This window comes from Salvelinus sp. IW2-2015, unplaced genomic scaffold, assembly GCF_002910315.2.
Source record: "Salvelinus sp. IW2-2015 unplaced genomic scaffold, ASM291031v2 Un_scaffold3481, whole genome shotgun sequence".
Classification (NCBI taxonomy): domain Eukaryota; kingdom Metazoa; phylum Chordata; class Actinopteri; order Salmoniformes; family Salmonidae; genus Salvelinus; species Salvelinus sp. IW2-2015.
In genome coordinates this window covers 11,351-29,871 of record NW_019944761.1, presented here as the reverse complement: position 1 = coordinate 29,871, position 18,521 = coordinate 11,351, and the positions used below count along the sequence as shown (strand labels likewise).

The 18,521-nt window shown below is 35.0% G+C and overlaps 1 protein-coding gene across 1 annotated transcript in view; it reads left to right on the top strand.

Annotated features, from left to right (window-relative positions):
* The window catches only part of LOC112075948 (nuclear factor 7, brain), a 33,281-nt gene extending 17,093 nt beyond the window's left edge, over positions 1-16,188 (top strand). Inside the window, 9 exon segments of the mRNA XM_024142860.2 lie at positions 10,774-10,905; positions 12,138-12,172; positions 12,175-12,225; positions 12,228-12,257; positions 12,260-12,400; positions 12,403-12,423; positions 12,426-12,515; positions 12,518-12,606; positions 14,426-16,188. Coding sequence (XP_023998628.2) covers positions 10,774-10,905; positions 12,138-12,172; positions 12,175-12,225; positions 12,228-12,257; positions 12,260-12,400; positions 12,403-12,423; positions 12,426-12,515; positions 12,518-12,606; positions 14,426-14,515 — 679 coding nt within the window. The 3' untranslated portion in view covers positions 14,516-16,188.
* The last annotated feature ends 2,333 nt before the right edge of the window (positions 16,189-18,521 follow it).

The following is an 18,521-nucleotide window of genomic DNA, read 5'->3' as shown; positions in this document are numbered from 1 at the left end:
TTAGTGAGCTAAATACATACACTATACAATCCATCTGATTATGAGTGAGCTAATACCATACACTATCGATCCATCTATTTAGTTAGTGAGCTAAATACATAGACTATCGATCCATCTGATTAGTTAGTGAGCTAAATACATACACTATCAATCCATTCGATTAGTTAGTGAGCTAAATACATACACTATCACTAACTGTAGAAGCCAGGCGGACCAGACGGAGCGACAGATGAAGGAGGAGTTTGAGAGGTTCCACCAGCTCCTGAGGGAGGAGGAGAAAAACAGAGTGGACAATTTGAGACAGGAAGAGGAGAACAAAACAGGTTGATGTGTATGAAGTTGGAGTACATCAAGCAGAGGATCGCTGCCCTCACAGACACCATCAGCGAAGTAGAGACGTCCATACGAGCGGATGATGTGAAGTTTTTACAGTATCTCATCCAAAATAAAATAATCAATGAAATGATAAATTCATACGACTGCCTGACATATGATCCCACATTTAAGTTAATATAAAAACAAAATGTTTAACCTTTATTTAACGAGGCAAGTTCTTATTTACAATGACGGCCTTACGAACAGGGGTTAACTGCCTTGTTCAGGCAGGAAAAGACATATATTTACCTTCTCAGCTCAGGGATTCGATCCAGAAACCTTCTCGGTTACTGGCCCAAAGCTCTAACCACTAGACTACTGCCACCCCGTAAATAAGCGAATATTATTATATAAATCATTCAATAACATCACTTTGTTTTGCTCTACTTCTTTAGGACTACAAGAAGACAAAGAGCAGGATGTAAAGGGCTACTACTACACTAACTACTAACTACTACTGACTAACTACTACAACTACCAACAACTACTACCACACTACTGTCTACTACGACACTACCAACTACTACTACTACTGACTAACTACTATGATCTACAACTACTACTACTACTACTAACTACTACCAACAACTAGTACTACTACTACTAACTAATGCTGACAACTACTATGATCTACCAACTACTACTACACTAACTACTAACTACTACTGAACTAACTACCACTAAATACCAACAACTAGTACACTACTACTAACTACTACTGACGAACTACTACTAAACTACTACTAAACTACTACTACTACTACACTACTACTACCACTACCAACTACTACTAATACTACTACCACTACTACTACTACCACGACCAACTCCTACCAACTACTAACTACTACTACCAACTACTACTACTACACTACCACTACCAACTACTACTAACTACTACTAATACTACTACTACACTACCACTACCAACTACTACCAACTACTACTACTACTACTAACTACTACTACTACCACTACCAACTACTACCAACTATACTACTACTACTATACACTAACTACTACTACTAATACTATACTACTAACAACTAAACAAACTACTACTACTACTACTACTACTACTGACTACTACTAACTACTACTACTACAAACACACTACTACCCACTACCAATACTACTAATCACTACTACTACCTACTACTACTACTAACAACTACCCACTACCAACCCACTACTACTACTACTACTAACTACTACTACTACATACTACTACTACTACTACTATTACTACTAACTACCACATATATTACAACCTACTATTACTAATAATACTACCTACTAAACTACCTACTAATACTACCTAACTTAATACTACTATTACCTAATATCATTGCCTACTAGCTACCTAGTATTACTGCTAACTACACATACTACTAGTAATACCTACTGCTACTACTAACTAGTATTACTATATACTACCTACTGCTATGCTACTGCTACCTACTATTAATACCTACTATAACAACCTACTATTATTACCTACCATTACTACTCTACTAGTACTACCTACTATTACACCCACTATTACAACCTACTATTACCACTAGTACTACCTACTATTACTAACTATACTACCTAGTACACCACCTACTACGACTACTACTATCACTAGTACTACCTATTAGTACTACTACTATTTCAACCCACAATTACTGCATATTATTAAAACCTACTATTATTACTACTACAACTCCCTACTACTACTAACTAACGATAACTAATTATACTGCTACGTACTACTACTACCTACTATTAAAACCTATTATTACTACTTACTAGTACAAACTACTATTATGGCCTACTATTCTAATATTTCTACCTACATTACTACCTACATTTACCACCTGCTATTACCACATTTTATTGTTACCTACTATTATTACTACTTTTACATGTTACTATACTTACTATTACTACTTACATTACTACATATTACTACCACATACTATTACTACCTACTTTTACTGATATCACTACCTAATATTATACTGTTTTTAATACTACCTACTATTACTTCATACTACCGTTACTGCATAATATTACTACATACTATTACTACCTAAATTACTATACACCACTACTACCTCTACCTACTACTACTCACCACCTACCACTACTACCTACATTTACTACTATTACTGCCTACCATTACCTCTAGCACCACATTATTACTACCTAATACTACAACCTGCATTACTAACTACAAACTACAATTATTAACATCAACGATTACTATGTATTATTGCTACTTAATATACATGCATACTAGTACTACTATTACCCTTACTATACTACATACTATTACGCTATTGCTACATACTATTGCACCTACAATTACTACTATTACTATCTACTAATTGCAAAGTGTTATTAATACTTCTGATATTACTTCATACTACTATTTCTACCAAATATTACTACATAGAATTTACTACCTACGGTAATAATTACTATTGTTACCTATACCTATTACCTACTATGCTACTGCCTAAAAAATACTACCATGACCAATTACTACTACTACCTATTATTACTCATACTATTTATTACTTGCATATATTACTACATACTATTAAACTACTCTATTACAACCTACTACTATTACTACTACTACCTACAATTACTACCTTTACCACCTACTATTACTACTTTTACTGCCTACCATTACTACTAGCACCATTAATATCACTACCTAAAACTACTACTGCTATTACTACTGATATTACTACTACTACTACTACTACCATTTTCACTACCTACTACCATTTCTAGTAGCCTACTATTAGCACTAGTAGTACTACCTAGTATTACAACTAATATTTGTGCTACAACATACTATTAATAACTGATATTACTATTTTTACTACTATTACTAACTCTTTACTACCTCCTATTACTACTATTACTTAACTACTTTTACTACCTACTATTACTAACTACTTTACTACCTACTACTACCTACTATACTACTATTACTAACTACTTTACTACCTGCTATTACTACTATTACTAACTACTTTTACTACCTGCATACTACTATTACTAACTACTTTTACTACCTTGCTATTACTACTATACAACTACTTTACTACCTTACTATTAACTACTATTACTAACTACTTTTACTACCTACTATTATACACATTACTAACTACTTTCACTACCTACTATTACTACTATACTAACTACTTTTACTACCTACTATTACTACTTTTACTAACACTTTACACCACTATTACTACTATTACTAACTACTATTACTATTATACTAACTATTACTACTACGACTACACCGTATTACTATTACTACATTACTACTATTAACTACTATTACCACATAGTATTACACTATTACTACTATTACTACATATTATTAGTACTATTACTACTATTCTTGATATTTACTACTATTACTACAATTACTACTATTATTACCAATACTACTACTATTACTACTATACCACATAGTATTACTACTATTACTACGATTACTACTATTATACTACCTTTACTATTATTACTACTATTACTACTATCCTAAATTTATTACATCTATTACTACTATTACTACCTATTACTACTATTACTACATTATTATTTACTACTTTTACTATTAACTACTATTACTACTATATTACTACGTTAACTAGTATTACTACTATTACTACTATCACCACATATATTTACTACTGTTACTAACTATTACCAATATTATACTAGTATTACTACTATTACCACATATTACTACTATTACTACTATTACACTACTATTACTACTATTACTACATAGTATTACTAATATTACTACTAGTACTACTATTACTGCTATTACTACTAATATTACTACTATTACCACTATTAATACATATTATTACTACTATTACCACTATTACACTATTACTACTATTACTACTACTATTCTACTATTCTGCATATGATTACTACTATTACTAATATTACTAATATTACTAGTATTACTACCATTACTACATATTATTACTACTATTACTACTATTACCACTATTATTACTACTACTACTATTACTACTATTTAACCAATATTACTACTATTACTACTATTACTACATAGTAGTACTACTATTACTACTATTACTATTATTACTACATATTATTACTACTATTACTACTATGCTACTACTACTATTACTACTATTACTACCACCACTATTTACCACATACTACTACATATTATTACCACTATTACTATTATTACTACATATTAATACTACTATTACTACTAGTACTAATATTACTACTATTGCTACTACTACTATTACTACTATTACACTATTACTACTACTACTATTACTACATATTACTACATATTATTACTACTATTACTACTATTACTGCTATTACTACATATTGTACTACTATTACTACTATTACTACTACTATTACTACTATTACTACATAGTATCACTACTATTACTACTGTTACTACTATCACTACATAGTATTACTACTATTACTTCTATTACTACATCTATTACTACTATTACTACTCTATTACTACTACTACTACATATTATTACTACTATTACTACTATTACTACCATATTTACACTATTACTACTATCTACTATTACTTACTACTATTACTACTAGTATTACTGCTATTACTACTACTATTACTACTATTACTGCTATTACTACTACTATTACTACTATTACCACTATTAATACATATTATTACTACTATTACTACTATTACTACTATTACTGCCACTATTACAACTATTACTACATATTATTACTAGTATACTACTATTACTACATATTACTACTATTACTACTATTATCACATATTATTACTACGTTAACTAGTATTACTACTATTACTACTATCACCACAATTATTACTACTGTTACTACTATACCTATATATCATACTATATTACACTATTACTACATATTACTACTATTACTACTATTACTACTACTATTACTACTATTACTACATAGTATTCTAATATTACTACTAGTACTACTATACTGCTATTACACTAATATTACTACTATTACCACTATAATACAATTATTACTACTATTACCACTATTACTACATTACTACATTACTACTACTATTACTACTATTACTGCATATGATTACTACTATTACTAATATTACTAATATTACTAGTATTACTACCATTACTACATATTATTACTACTATTTACTACATTACCACATATTATTACTACTACTACTATTACTACTATTTAACCAATATTACTACTATTACTACATTACTACATAGTATACTACTATATACTATTACTATTATTACTACATATTATTACTACTTATACTTACTATTGCTACTACTACTATTACTACTATTACTACCACCACTATTACTACATACTACTACATATTATTACTACTATTACTATTATTACTACATATTAATACTACTATTACTACTAGTACTAATATTACTACCATTGCTACTACTACTATTACTACTATTACTACTATTACTACTACTACTATTACTACATATTACTACATTATTACTACTATTACTACTATTACTGCTATTACTACATATTGTTACTACTATTACTACTATTACTAATACTATTACTACTATTACTACATAGTATCACTACTATTACTACTGTTACTACTATCACTACATAATAACTATATACTTCTATTACTAAACATACTACTATTACTACATACTATTACTACTACTACTACATATTATTACTACTATTACTACTATTACTACATATTACACTATTATACTATTACTACTATTACTACTACTATTACTACTAGTATTACTGCTATTACTACTACTATTTACTACTATTACTGCTATTACTACTACTATTACTACTATTACCACTATTAATTACAGATTATTACGTACTATACTATAGTTACTACCTATTACTGCCACTATTACAACTATTACTACATATTATTACTACTATTACAACTATTACTAATATTACTAGTATTACTACCATTACTACAAATTATTACTACTATTACTACTATTGCTACTATTATCACATATTATTACTACTATTACTACTATTACTACTATTACTGCTATTACTACTATTACTGCCTGCTATTACTACTATTACTACTATTGCCGCATACTATTACAACTATCCGGAACTAATATTAATACATATTATTACTAACTACTTTTACTATTATTACTACTATTACTAATATTACTACTATTACTAACTACTATTACTACTAATACTACTGTTGTCCGCTTACTATTACAACTATCCGGAACTAATATTAATACATATTATTACTACAATTTTTTAACTATTAGTACTGCCTACTAGTACTACTTTTACTAACTACTATTACTACATACTATCACTAACTAACTAATATTACTAATATTATGACTCACTATTACAGCATAATAGTACTACCTACTATTACTAGTATTATTGCCTACTATTACTACTATTATTAACTACTATTTCTACTAACTATTACTACTAGTACCAACTAGTACTACCCACTAGTCATACTATTCCTACCTACTATTACTATTATTACTACCTACTAGTTCTACCTTCTATTACTACTATTATTGCCTATTATTACTACTATTACTACCTACTTTTACTACCTATATTACCACCTGCTATTACCACATTTTTCAGTTGAATACATTTCAGTTGAACAACGGACTAGGTATCCCTTGCCTACTGTTGCTAACATTACTACCTACTATTACCACGATTATTAGCTAGTATTAATACTAATACTAATAGCTGATATTACTACTTAATATTACTACTACTACTACTACCTACAATTACTACCTTTACCACCTACTATTACTACCATTACTGCCTACCATTACTGCTAGCACCACGTATTATTACTACCTAATACTACTACCTGCTATTACTACCTACCATCTCATAGTACTACTAATACTACTACCACAATTATTAGCTAGTATTAATACTAATACTACTATCTGCTATTACTACTACTGCCTCTACCTACTATCACTACCTACTATTACTACATACTATTACTACTATTACTACCTACTATTAMMACCCACTATTACTACTAATACTACCTACTATTACTACCTACTATTACTGATATTACCACCTACTATTTGTGCTATTACTACCTACTATTACTACCTACTATTACTACTATTACTACCTACKATCACTACTATTACTACCTACTATTACTACATATTATTACTAAGATTACCACCTATTAATACTACTATCACTACATGCTATTACTACCTATTATTACTACTATTACTGCTATTACTACTATTACTATTATTACTACTGTTACTACTATTAACACTATTACTACATAGTATTACTACTGTTACTACTATTAACACTATTACTACATATTATTACTAATGTTACTACTATTAACACTATTACTACATATTATTACTAATGTTACTACTATTAACACTATTGCTACATATTATTGCTACTATTACTACATATTATTACTACTATTACTACCTGTATTACTACTATATACCACTAGTACTACCTGGCCATTTTACTACTATTACTACTGAATATTACTACTATTATACTGCTATTACTAATCTCACTACCTCTATTACTACTAAATTACTACTAATTACTACCTACTATCACTACTCTATTACTACTATTTACTACCTCTATTACTACTAGTAATACTATGCTATTACTCCTACTATTACTACCTACTATTACTACATATTACACCTACTTTACTCTATTACTACATTTCATTACTACTATTACTACTACTATTACTACTAATTACTACTATTACTAACCTACTATTACTACTATTACACCTACTATTACTGCTATTACTACCTATCATTACTACTATTACTCCTACTATTACTACCATTACTACTATTTCTATCTACTACTATTATTACTATACTACTACTATTTACTACTACTATTACTCACTATTACCTGCTATTATGTTTACTACCTACTATTACTACCTACTATTACTACTATTACTAACTACCTACTATTACTACCTACTATTTAATACCTACTATTCACTACTATTATATATTTCTACTACTATTACTACTCATTACTTACTTATTACTACCACTAACTATTACTACCTATTACTACTATTTCCTACCTACTATTATTACTAATACTACCTATACTATTACTACCATATTACTGCTATTACCACCTGCTATTATGTTTTTACTACCTACTATTACTACCTACTATTACTACTATTACTACCTACTATTACTACCTACTATTACTACCTACTTTACTACTAATTAATACTATTTCTACCTACTATTACTACTATTCACTACCATAACTATTACTACCTACTATTAACTACTATTACTACCTACTATTACACCTACACTACTATTACTACTAATACTACTACTATTACTCCTACTATTACTGCTATTACCTACCTACTATATGCTATTACCACCTACTATTCTATACCTACTATTACTACCTACTATTACTACTATTACTACCTTACTATTACTACTATTCATTACTACTATTACTCTACTATTACACTATTACTTACTATTACTACCTATTATTACTACTATTTCTACTACTATTACTCCTACTATTACTACTATTACTCCTAATTACTACACTATTATTACACTAATTACTACCTACTTTACTCTATCTATTCTACTATTACTACTTATACATATACCTATTATTACTACTATTACTAGCTATATTACTACTATTACTACTATTACTACATATTATTATCTACTATTACATACTACTATTTACTATACTATTACTACTATTTACTATAATTACTACTATTATTACTATATTACTCCTACTTATTACTACTATTTACTAACTATTACTACTACTATTATTACATACTACTATATTACCTAACCACCTACTATTAACTGCTATTAGCAACTCTATTAGTTTTTTACTACCTACATTACTATTACTACCTACTATTACTACCCTACTATTCTACTATATCACTACTATTACTACTATATACCTACTATTTACTAACTATTATTACTACTAATTATACCTACTATTACTACTATTACTACTACTATTACTTACATATTATTACTACTATTACTACCTGCTATTACTACTCTATACCCTATTATTACTACTATTACTACCTCTACTATTACTACCTTACTATTCTACTATTACTACTACTTTAACTATTACATATACTTACTATTACTACTATAACTACCTACTATTACTAACATATTATTAACTACTATTCTACCTACTATTACTACACTATACTAACCTAAACTATTAATACATATTATTACTACTATTATACCTCTATGCTATACTACTATTACTACACCTATTATCTACTGCTATTACTACCTACTATTACCACCTTACTATTACTACTATTTACTACCTTCTATTACTACCTTACTATTTACTATTACTACTACTATTAACTACTATGTACTACCTACTATTACTACCCCTAGTTATTACTGCTATTACTACCTACTATTACTACCTACTATTACTACCTACTATTACTACTATTACTGCCTACTATTACTACCTACTATTACTACTATTACTACCTACTATTTCTACCTACTATTACTACTATTACTACCTACTATTACTACTATTACTACTATTTCTACCTACTATTATTACTAGTACTACCTACTATTACTACCTACTATTACTACCTACAGTTACTAATAATAATAATAATCACAGTGGTTGTAGACGGTGCAACACGTCAGTACCTCAGGAGTAAATGTCAGTTGGCTTTTCATAGCCGAGCATTCAGTTAGAGACAGCAGGTGCAGTAGAGAGAGAGAGGGTCGAAAACAGAATGTCCGCGACAAGGTAGCACGTCCGGTGTACAGGTATTACTACCTAATACTACTACCTACTATGTAGCCTAGTGGTTAAAGCGATGGGCCAGTAACCGGAAGGTTGCTGAATCGAATCCCTGAGCTGACAACATAAAAATCTGTCATTCTGCCCCTGAGCAAGGCAGTTAACCCACTGTTCCCCGGGCGCCGAAGGCGTGGATGTTGATTAAGGCAGCCCCCCCGTATCCTCTCTGATTCAGAGGTGTTGGGTTAATTGCGGGAAGACACATTTCAGTTGAACAACGGACTAGGTATCCCTTGCCTACTGTTGCTAACAACCATTACTAAATAAAGCCAACAATTGTTTACATTCTGTTTTTATTGAAACCTTATTGATGATAAATCCATCGTGTTTCAGGACCAAAGGTCCCCTGGGAGAGCCAGAGTGTATCAGGACCAAAGGTCCCCTGGGAGAGCCAGAGTGTATCAGGACCAAAGGTCCCCTGGGAGAGCCAGAGTGTATCAGAGGAATCCTCATAGACGCTGCCAAACATCTGCAATCACTCAAGTTTGGAATCTGGAAGAAGATGGCAGACATTGTCCAATGGGGTGAGTATTGGCTACACACATTGTTTTTCACAGCTATTCGTGCAAATTCCAAAAACCATTTAGATAGTTTTGGTATCCAGAAACAAATCTCCCATGCGACAGACCCATGCGACAGACCCATGCGACAGACCCATGCGACAGACTACCATTTTGATCAGGTAGAGAAAATGTTGTTATACATAAACAAAATGTATGTTTGTGCAACCTGTTGATACAGAGCTCAGACAATCAGTCAGACAATCAGTCAGACAATCAGTCAGACAATCAGTCAGACAATCAGTCAGACAGTCAGTCAGACAATCAGTCAGACAGTCAGTCAGACAATCAGTCAGACAGACAATCAGTCAGACAATCAGTCAGACAGACAATCAGTCAGACATTCAGTCAGACAGTCAGTCAGACATTCAGTCAGACATTCAGTCAGACATTCAGTCAGACAATCAGTCAGACAATCAGTCAAGCATTCAGTCAGTCAATCAGTCTGTCAGACATTCAAAACATGTTTTTGGATTCCCATTGTCAAAATATTAAATGAATATATCTGTATGCTGCTCTACCAATTAACACACTCCTTCTGCTCTACCAATTAACACACTCCTTCTGCTCTACCAATTAACACATTCCTTCTGCTCTACCAATTACACACTCCTTTAACTCTATTCCATAAACACACTCCTTCTGCTTTACAATTACACACTCCTTCTGCGCTCTACCATTAACACACTCCTTCTGCTCTCCCAATTAACACACTCCTTCTGCTCTACCAATTAACACACTCCTTCTGCTCTACCAATTAACACACTCCTTCTGCTCTACCAATTAACACACTCCTTCTGCTTCTACCAATTAACACACTCCTTCTGCTCTACCAATTAACACACTCCTTCTGCTCTACCAATTAACACACTCTTCTGCTCTACCAATTAATACATTCCTCTGCTCTCTACCAATTAACACATTCCTCTGCTCTACAATTAACACACTCCTCTTGCTTCTACCAATTAACACATTCCTTCTGCTCTACCAATTAATACATTCCTTCTGCTCTACCAATAACCACCCTCTCTCTGCACATCTCTACCAATTAACACATTCCTTCTGCTCTACCAATTAAATTACATTCCTTTCTGCTCTCTACCAATTAACACACTCCTTCTGCTCTACCAATTAACACATTCCTTTCTGCTCTACCAATTAACACACCTTTAGTAATAGATGTTTCTCCTCCTTCCAGTCCCATAACCCGGACCCCAACACAGCCCAGTCCAACCTCACTCTCTCAAGGAGTTCAGCAGCGTGAGGTACAGCAGAAAGAAGCTCCTGCCAGACAACCCGAGCGCCTTACTAGCCGCATCTCTGTCCTGGGACTACAGGATTCACCTCCGGAAGACACAGCTGGACCGTAGAGGTGGGCCAGAGCAGAGACTGGTACATCGGAGTCGCCCGAGAGTCCATCAAACGCAAGTCCACCATCTTCCTTAACCCTGCTGAGGGATTCTGGGTAATCGGTTGTGTAACGGGGAGACGTACTGGCCCAGACGTCCCCGCGGACGCGCCTGGAGGTGAAGAGAGAGAGGAAGCCGTGGAGAATCACTATAGAGCTGGACTACGACCGAGGGAAGTGCTGTTTCTGAACACAGTAGACTCAACGCTGATACACGTGTTCAAAGAGAAGTTCACTGAGAGGATCTTTCCTTATTTGCTCCGGGATGTATGAGGAGGGAAACACCTCCAGTCCCTGACCATCTGTCCCTGACTATATCTATAAGGTACTGAACCAGATTATACTACCATAACACCTCCCGTCCCCTGACCATCTGTCCCCTGACCATCTGTCCCTGACCATCTGTCCCCTGACTATATCTATAGAGTACTGAACCAGATTATACTACCATAACACCTCCCTGTCCCCTGACCATCTGTCCCCTGACTATCTGTTCCCCTGACTATATCTATAGAGGTACTGAACCAGATTATACTACCATAACACCTCCCGTCCCCTGACCATCTGTCCCCTGACCATCTGTCCCCTGACCATCCGTCCCCTGACTATATCTATAGAGGTACTGAACCAGATTATATACCATAACACCTCCCGTCCCCTGACCATCTGTCCCTGACTATCTGTCCCCTGACCATCTGTCCCTGACCATTCGTCCCCTGACCATCTGTCCCCTGACCATCTGTCCCCTGACCATCTGTCCCTGACCATCTGTCCCCTGACTATATCTATAGAGTACTGAACCAGATTATACTACCATAACACCTCCTGTCCCCTGACCATCTGTCCGCCTGACCATCTGTCCCTGACCATCTGTCCCCTGACCATCTGTCCCCTGACTATATCTATAGAGGTACAGGACCAGATTATAATACCATAACACATCCCGTCCCCTGACCATCTGTCCCTGACTATCTGTCCCCTGACTATATCTATAGAGGTACTGAACCAGATTATACTACCATAACACCTCCAGTCCCCTGACCATCTGTCCCCTGACCATCTGTCCCCTGACCATCTGTCCCCTGACCATCTGTCCCCTGACTATATCTATAGAGGTACTGAACCAGATTATACTACCATAACACCTCCAGTCCCCTGACCATCTGTCCCCTGACTATCTGTCCCCTGACTATATCTATAAGAGTACTGAACCAGATTATACTACCATAACACCTCCCGTCCCCTGGCCATCTGTCCCCTGACCATCTGTCCCCTGACCATCTGTCCCCTGACTATATCTATAAGAGTACTGAACCAGATTATACTACCATAACACCTCCCGTCCCCTGACATCTGTCCCCTGACCATCTGTCCCCTGACCATCTGTCCCTGACCATCTGTCCCTGACTATATCTATAGAGGTACTGAACCAGATTATACTACCATAACACCTCCCGTCCCCTGACCATCTGTCCCCTGACATCTGTCCCCTGACTATATCTATAGAGTACTGAACCAGATTATACTACCCATAACACCTCCCGTCCCCTGACCATCTGTCCCCTGACTATCTGTCCCCTGACCATCTGTCCCCTGACCATCTGTCCCTGACCATCTTTCCCCTGACCATCTGTTCCTCTGACTATATCTATAGAGGTACTGAACCAGATTATACTACCATAACACCTCCCATCCCCTGACCATCTGTCCCCCTGACCATCTGTCCCCTGACCATCTTCCCTGACCATCGTGTCCCCTGACCATCTGTCGCCCTGACCATCTGTCCCCTGACTATATCTATAGAGGTACTGGACCAGATTATAATACCATAACACCTCCCGTCCCCTGACCATCTGTCCCCTGACCATCTGTCCCCTGACCATCTGTCCCCTGACTATCTGTCCCCTGACTATATCTATAGAGGTACTGAACCAGATTTACTACCATAACACCTCCCGTCCCCTGACCATCTGTCCCCTGACCATCTGTCCCCTGACTATATCTATAGAGTACTGGACCAGATATACCACATAACACCTCCGTCCCCTGACCATCTGTCCCCTGACTATATCTATAGAGGTACTGAACCAGATTATACTACCATAACACATCCCGTCCCCTGACCATCTGTCCCCTGACTATATCTATAGAGGTACTGGACCAGATTATAATACCATAACACATCCCGTCCCCTGACCATCTGTCCTCTGACTAGCCATTTGTAATCACCATCACTCTTCAGTACTCAAGTGTGCAAAAGATGAATAGTCAACCATATTATAATTATAGCCATTGATAAAGGTCAGAGGTCAGAAAATGTTTAGTAGCAAACCAGCTAGTGGATCTTGTGTATTTTTACTCACATCGTCTGCAGAGAGCATGATTACACAGTCGTCTGGAACAGCTGGTGCTCTCACGCATGGTTCAGTGTTGCTTGCCTCGAAGCGAGCATAGACGACATTTAGCTCGTCTGGTAGGCTTGCGTCACTGGTCAGCTCTCGGCTGGGTTTCCCTTTGTAATCCGTGATAATTTGCAAGCCCTGCCACATCCGACAAGCATCAAAGCAGGTGTAGTAGGATTAGATCTTAGTCCTGTATTGACGCTTTGCTTGTTTGATGGTTCGTCGGAGAGCATAGCGGGATTTTCTTATAAGCGTCCAAATTAGTGTCCCGCTCCTTGAAAGCGGCAGCTCTAGCCTTTAGATCAGTGCGGATGTTGCCTGTAATCCATCGCTTCTGGTCGGGATATGCACGTACTGTCACTGTGGGGACGACGTCGTCGATGCACTTATTGATGAAGCCAGTGACTGATGTGCTAAACTCCTCAATGCCATCGGATGAATTCCAGAACATATTCCAGTCTGTGCTAGCGGAACGGTCCTGTAGCTTAGCATCCTCTTCATCGGACCACTTCCGTATTGAGCGAATCGCTGGTACTTCCTGTTGCAGTTTTTGTTGATATGCAGAAATCAGGAGGAGTTGTGGTCAGATTTGCCAAATGGAGGGAGAGCCGTATACGTGTCTCTGTGTGTGGAGTAAATGTGGTCTAGAGTTCTTTTTCCTCTAGTTAAAATCAAATCAATTTTTATTTGTCACATGTTCCGAATACAACCTTACAGTGAAATGCTTACTTACAAGCCCTTAAGCCCTTAACCAACAATGCAGTTTTAAGAAAATACCTCCCCCCCAAAAAGTAAGAGATAAGAATAACAAATAATTAAAGAGCAGCAGCAATTAACAATAGTGAGACTATATACCGGTACAGAGTCCGTTGCAGTTGACAGCTCGCGAGCGCAAGGCAACCACGCCTGCAAAGTCCGATATGCATCTTCATAAGGTAAGTCTGAATACCGACTACTGAGAAGTGCTTAACGGGCTTTACAGGTGTGGTTCCCTTGCAGTGCTGAAAACATGTAATTCAACCACTGAAAACCATCCCACTTACTGGCCGACAGATTTTCACATGTAGTTTTCAGTACATTTATCGAAAGCCATCACTTTAAATTTGGTGTATATTTAATTCAAATGTTCTTGACAGACATTCTACAATATATGGAGAAAATGGTATAGATGTAAAATGTATAGAATATTTTTTTCATAAGCAGTGTATTGCATTGAATATAGTGGGTAGAGTAAGGACTCACCAGCACTCTGTATTAAACCCGTTGCCCAGCAGAAAATACCAATTTTAGTTCTGTAGACTCTTGAGTAATTCCAATTACATATATTTGTATTTTATTAAAAGTGTATTTCTTTACATATAGCCTAAACAATAGCGTTTAACAACGCCAGTATGGGTGTAAACTTTCTAAAGAAATGTTGGTATGAATAAATCAATATTACAAATAAAAGTGTCAGATTATTCATATATTTTATTAAATGTGATTGCAATGCTGTGAAAAACAGTTGTACTGTACTAGAGTAAWAAAAAAAWAGATATTCCCAAAGTTTAGCATGTCTTTGTAGGAGGACTCTTATTTTGAAAACAGAAATCCGCCATGTACTGCCAGCATAATATCTTGCTGCCAGGAGAACTTAATGAGCCACTATAAAAATTAAAACAGGAACTGGTTTGGAAATCCAGCCAATGACAGTACGACCTCCGTTTCATCTAGCCAATGACAGTTCAACACATGTTTTCTCTCTCTGAACGCATTTCAAAATAAAAGTAATGTGTACAGTGGGCAGTCGCAAGTGAGGATTAAACAATGCAAATAAGACGATTTATAACATTCTGAAAATACATGTGTTGAATATAAGGCACAAAAGTAATGCTAAATAAACAAATGTTACAGACTCATTTGAACTTCTGCATAAACAGCTTCAATATAATCCTATTTAAGGCCTAGAATTCGCCTTTTTAGCTAAAGTCATGGGGCATATACACAAAAGTAATCACACCCCTTGACTTTTTCCATATTTTGTTGTGTTACAGACTGAAATAAAATGGATTAAATTGCGATTTTTTTTTTCTCTCACTGGCCTACACACAATACCGCATAATGTCAAAGTGGAATTATGTTTCCTAAATGTTTACAAATTAATAAAAAGCTTTAGTCAATAGGTATTCAACCCTTTTGTTATGGCAAGCCTAAATAAGTTCAGGAGTAACAATTAGCATAACAAGTCACATAATAAGTTGCATGGACTCACTCTGTGTGCAATAATAGTGTTTAACATGATTTTTGAATGACTACCTCATATCTGTACCTCACACATACAATTATCTGTAAGGTCCCTGTCGAGCTGTGAATTTCAAACACAGATCCAACCACAAAGACCAGGGAGGTTTTCCAATGCCTCACAAGGAAGGGCACCTATTGGTAGAAAGCTAAACATAATAAGAGCATACATCGAATATCCCTTTGGGCATGGTGAAGTTATTAATTACACTTTGGATGGCGAATCAATACAACCAGTCGCTACAAAGATAGAGGCGTCCTTCCAAACTCAGTTGCCGGAGAGGAAAGAAACCGCTCACCGATTTCACCATGAGGCCAATGATGACTTTAAAACAGTTACAGAGTTGAATGACTGTGATAGGAGAAAACTGAGGATGGATCAACAACATTGTTGTTACTCCACAATAATAACATAAATTACAGAGTGAAAAGAAGGAAGTATGTACAGAATAAAATATATTCTAAATCATGCATCCTGTTTGCAACGAGACACTGAAGTAATACTGCAAAATATGTGGCAAAGCACTTCACTTTTTGTCCTGAATACAACGTGTTATGTCTGGGGCAAAGCCAATACAACACATTACTGAGTACCACTCTCCATATTTTCAAGCATAGTGGTGAATGCATCATGTAATGGGTATGCTTGTAATTGTTAAGGACTGGGGAGTTTTTCAGGATAAAAAATATAGATATAGATAAAAAAGAAACGGAATGGAGCTAAGCACAGGCAAAATCCTAGAGGAAAACCTGGTTCAGGCTGCTTTCCACCAGACACTGGGAGATGAATTCACCTTTCAGCAGGACAATAACCTAAAACACAAGGCCAAATCTACACCGGAGTTGCTTACCAAGAAGACAGTGAATGATCCTGAGTGACCGAGTTACAGTTTTGACTTAAATCTACTTGAAAATCTAAGACTTGAAAATGGTTGTCTAGGAATGATCAACAACCAATTTGACAGAGCTTGAATGATTTTTGAAAATAATAAATGGGCAAATGTTGTACAATCCAGGTGTGGAAAACTCTTAGAGACTTACCCAGAAACACTCACAGCTGTAATCGCTGCCAAAGTTGTTTCTACAAAGTATTGACTCAAGGGTGTGAATACTTGTGTAAATGAGATATTTTTGTATTTCATTTTCAACACATTTTTTTTAAACATTTCCAAAAACATGTTTTCAGTTTAACATTATGGGGTATTGTGTGTAGATTGATGAGGAAAATAGATTTAATTCATGTTGAATTCAGGCTGTAACACAACAAAATATGGAATAAGTCAAGGGGTGTGAATACGGTACTTTCTGAAGCCACTGTACATGTCAAAATCTACCAGCATCTACCCAAGGCAGAATAGAATATGTACCAGTATCTACCCAAGGCAGAATAGAATATGTACCAGTATCTACCCAAGGCAGAATAGAATGTGTACCAGCATCTACCCAAGGCAGAATAGAATATGTACCAGTATCTACCCAAGGCAGAATAGACTATCTACCAGC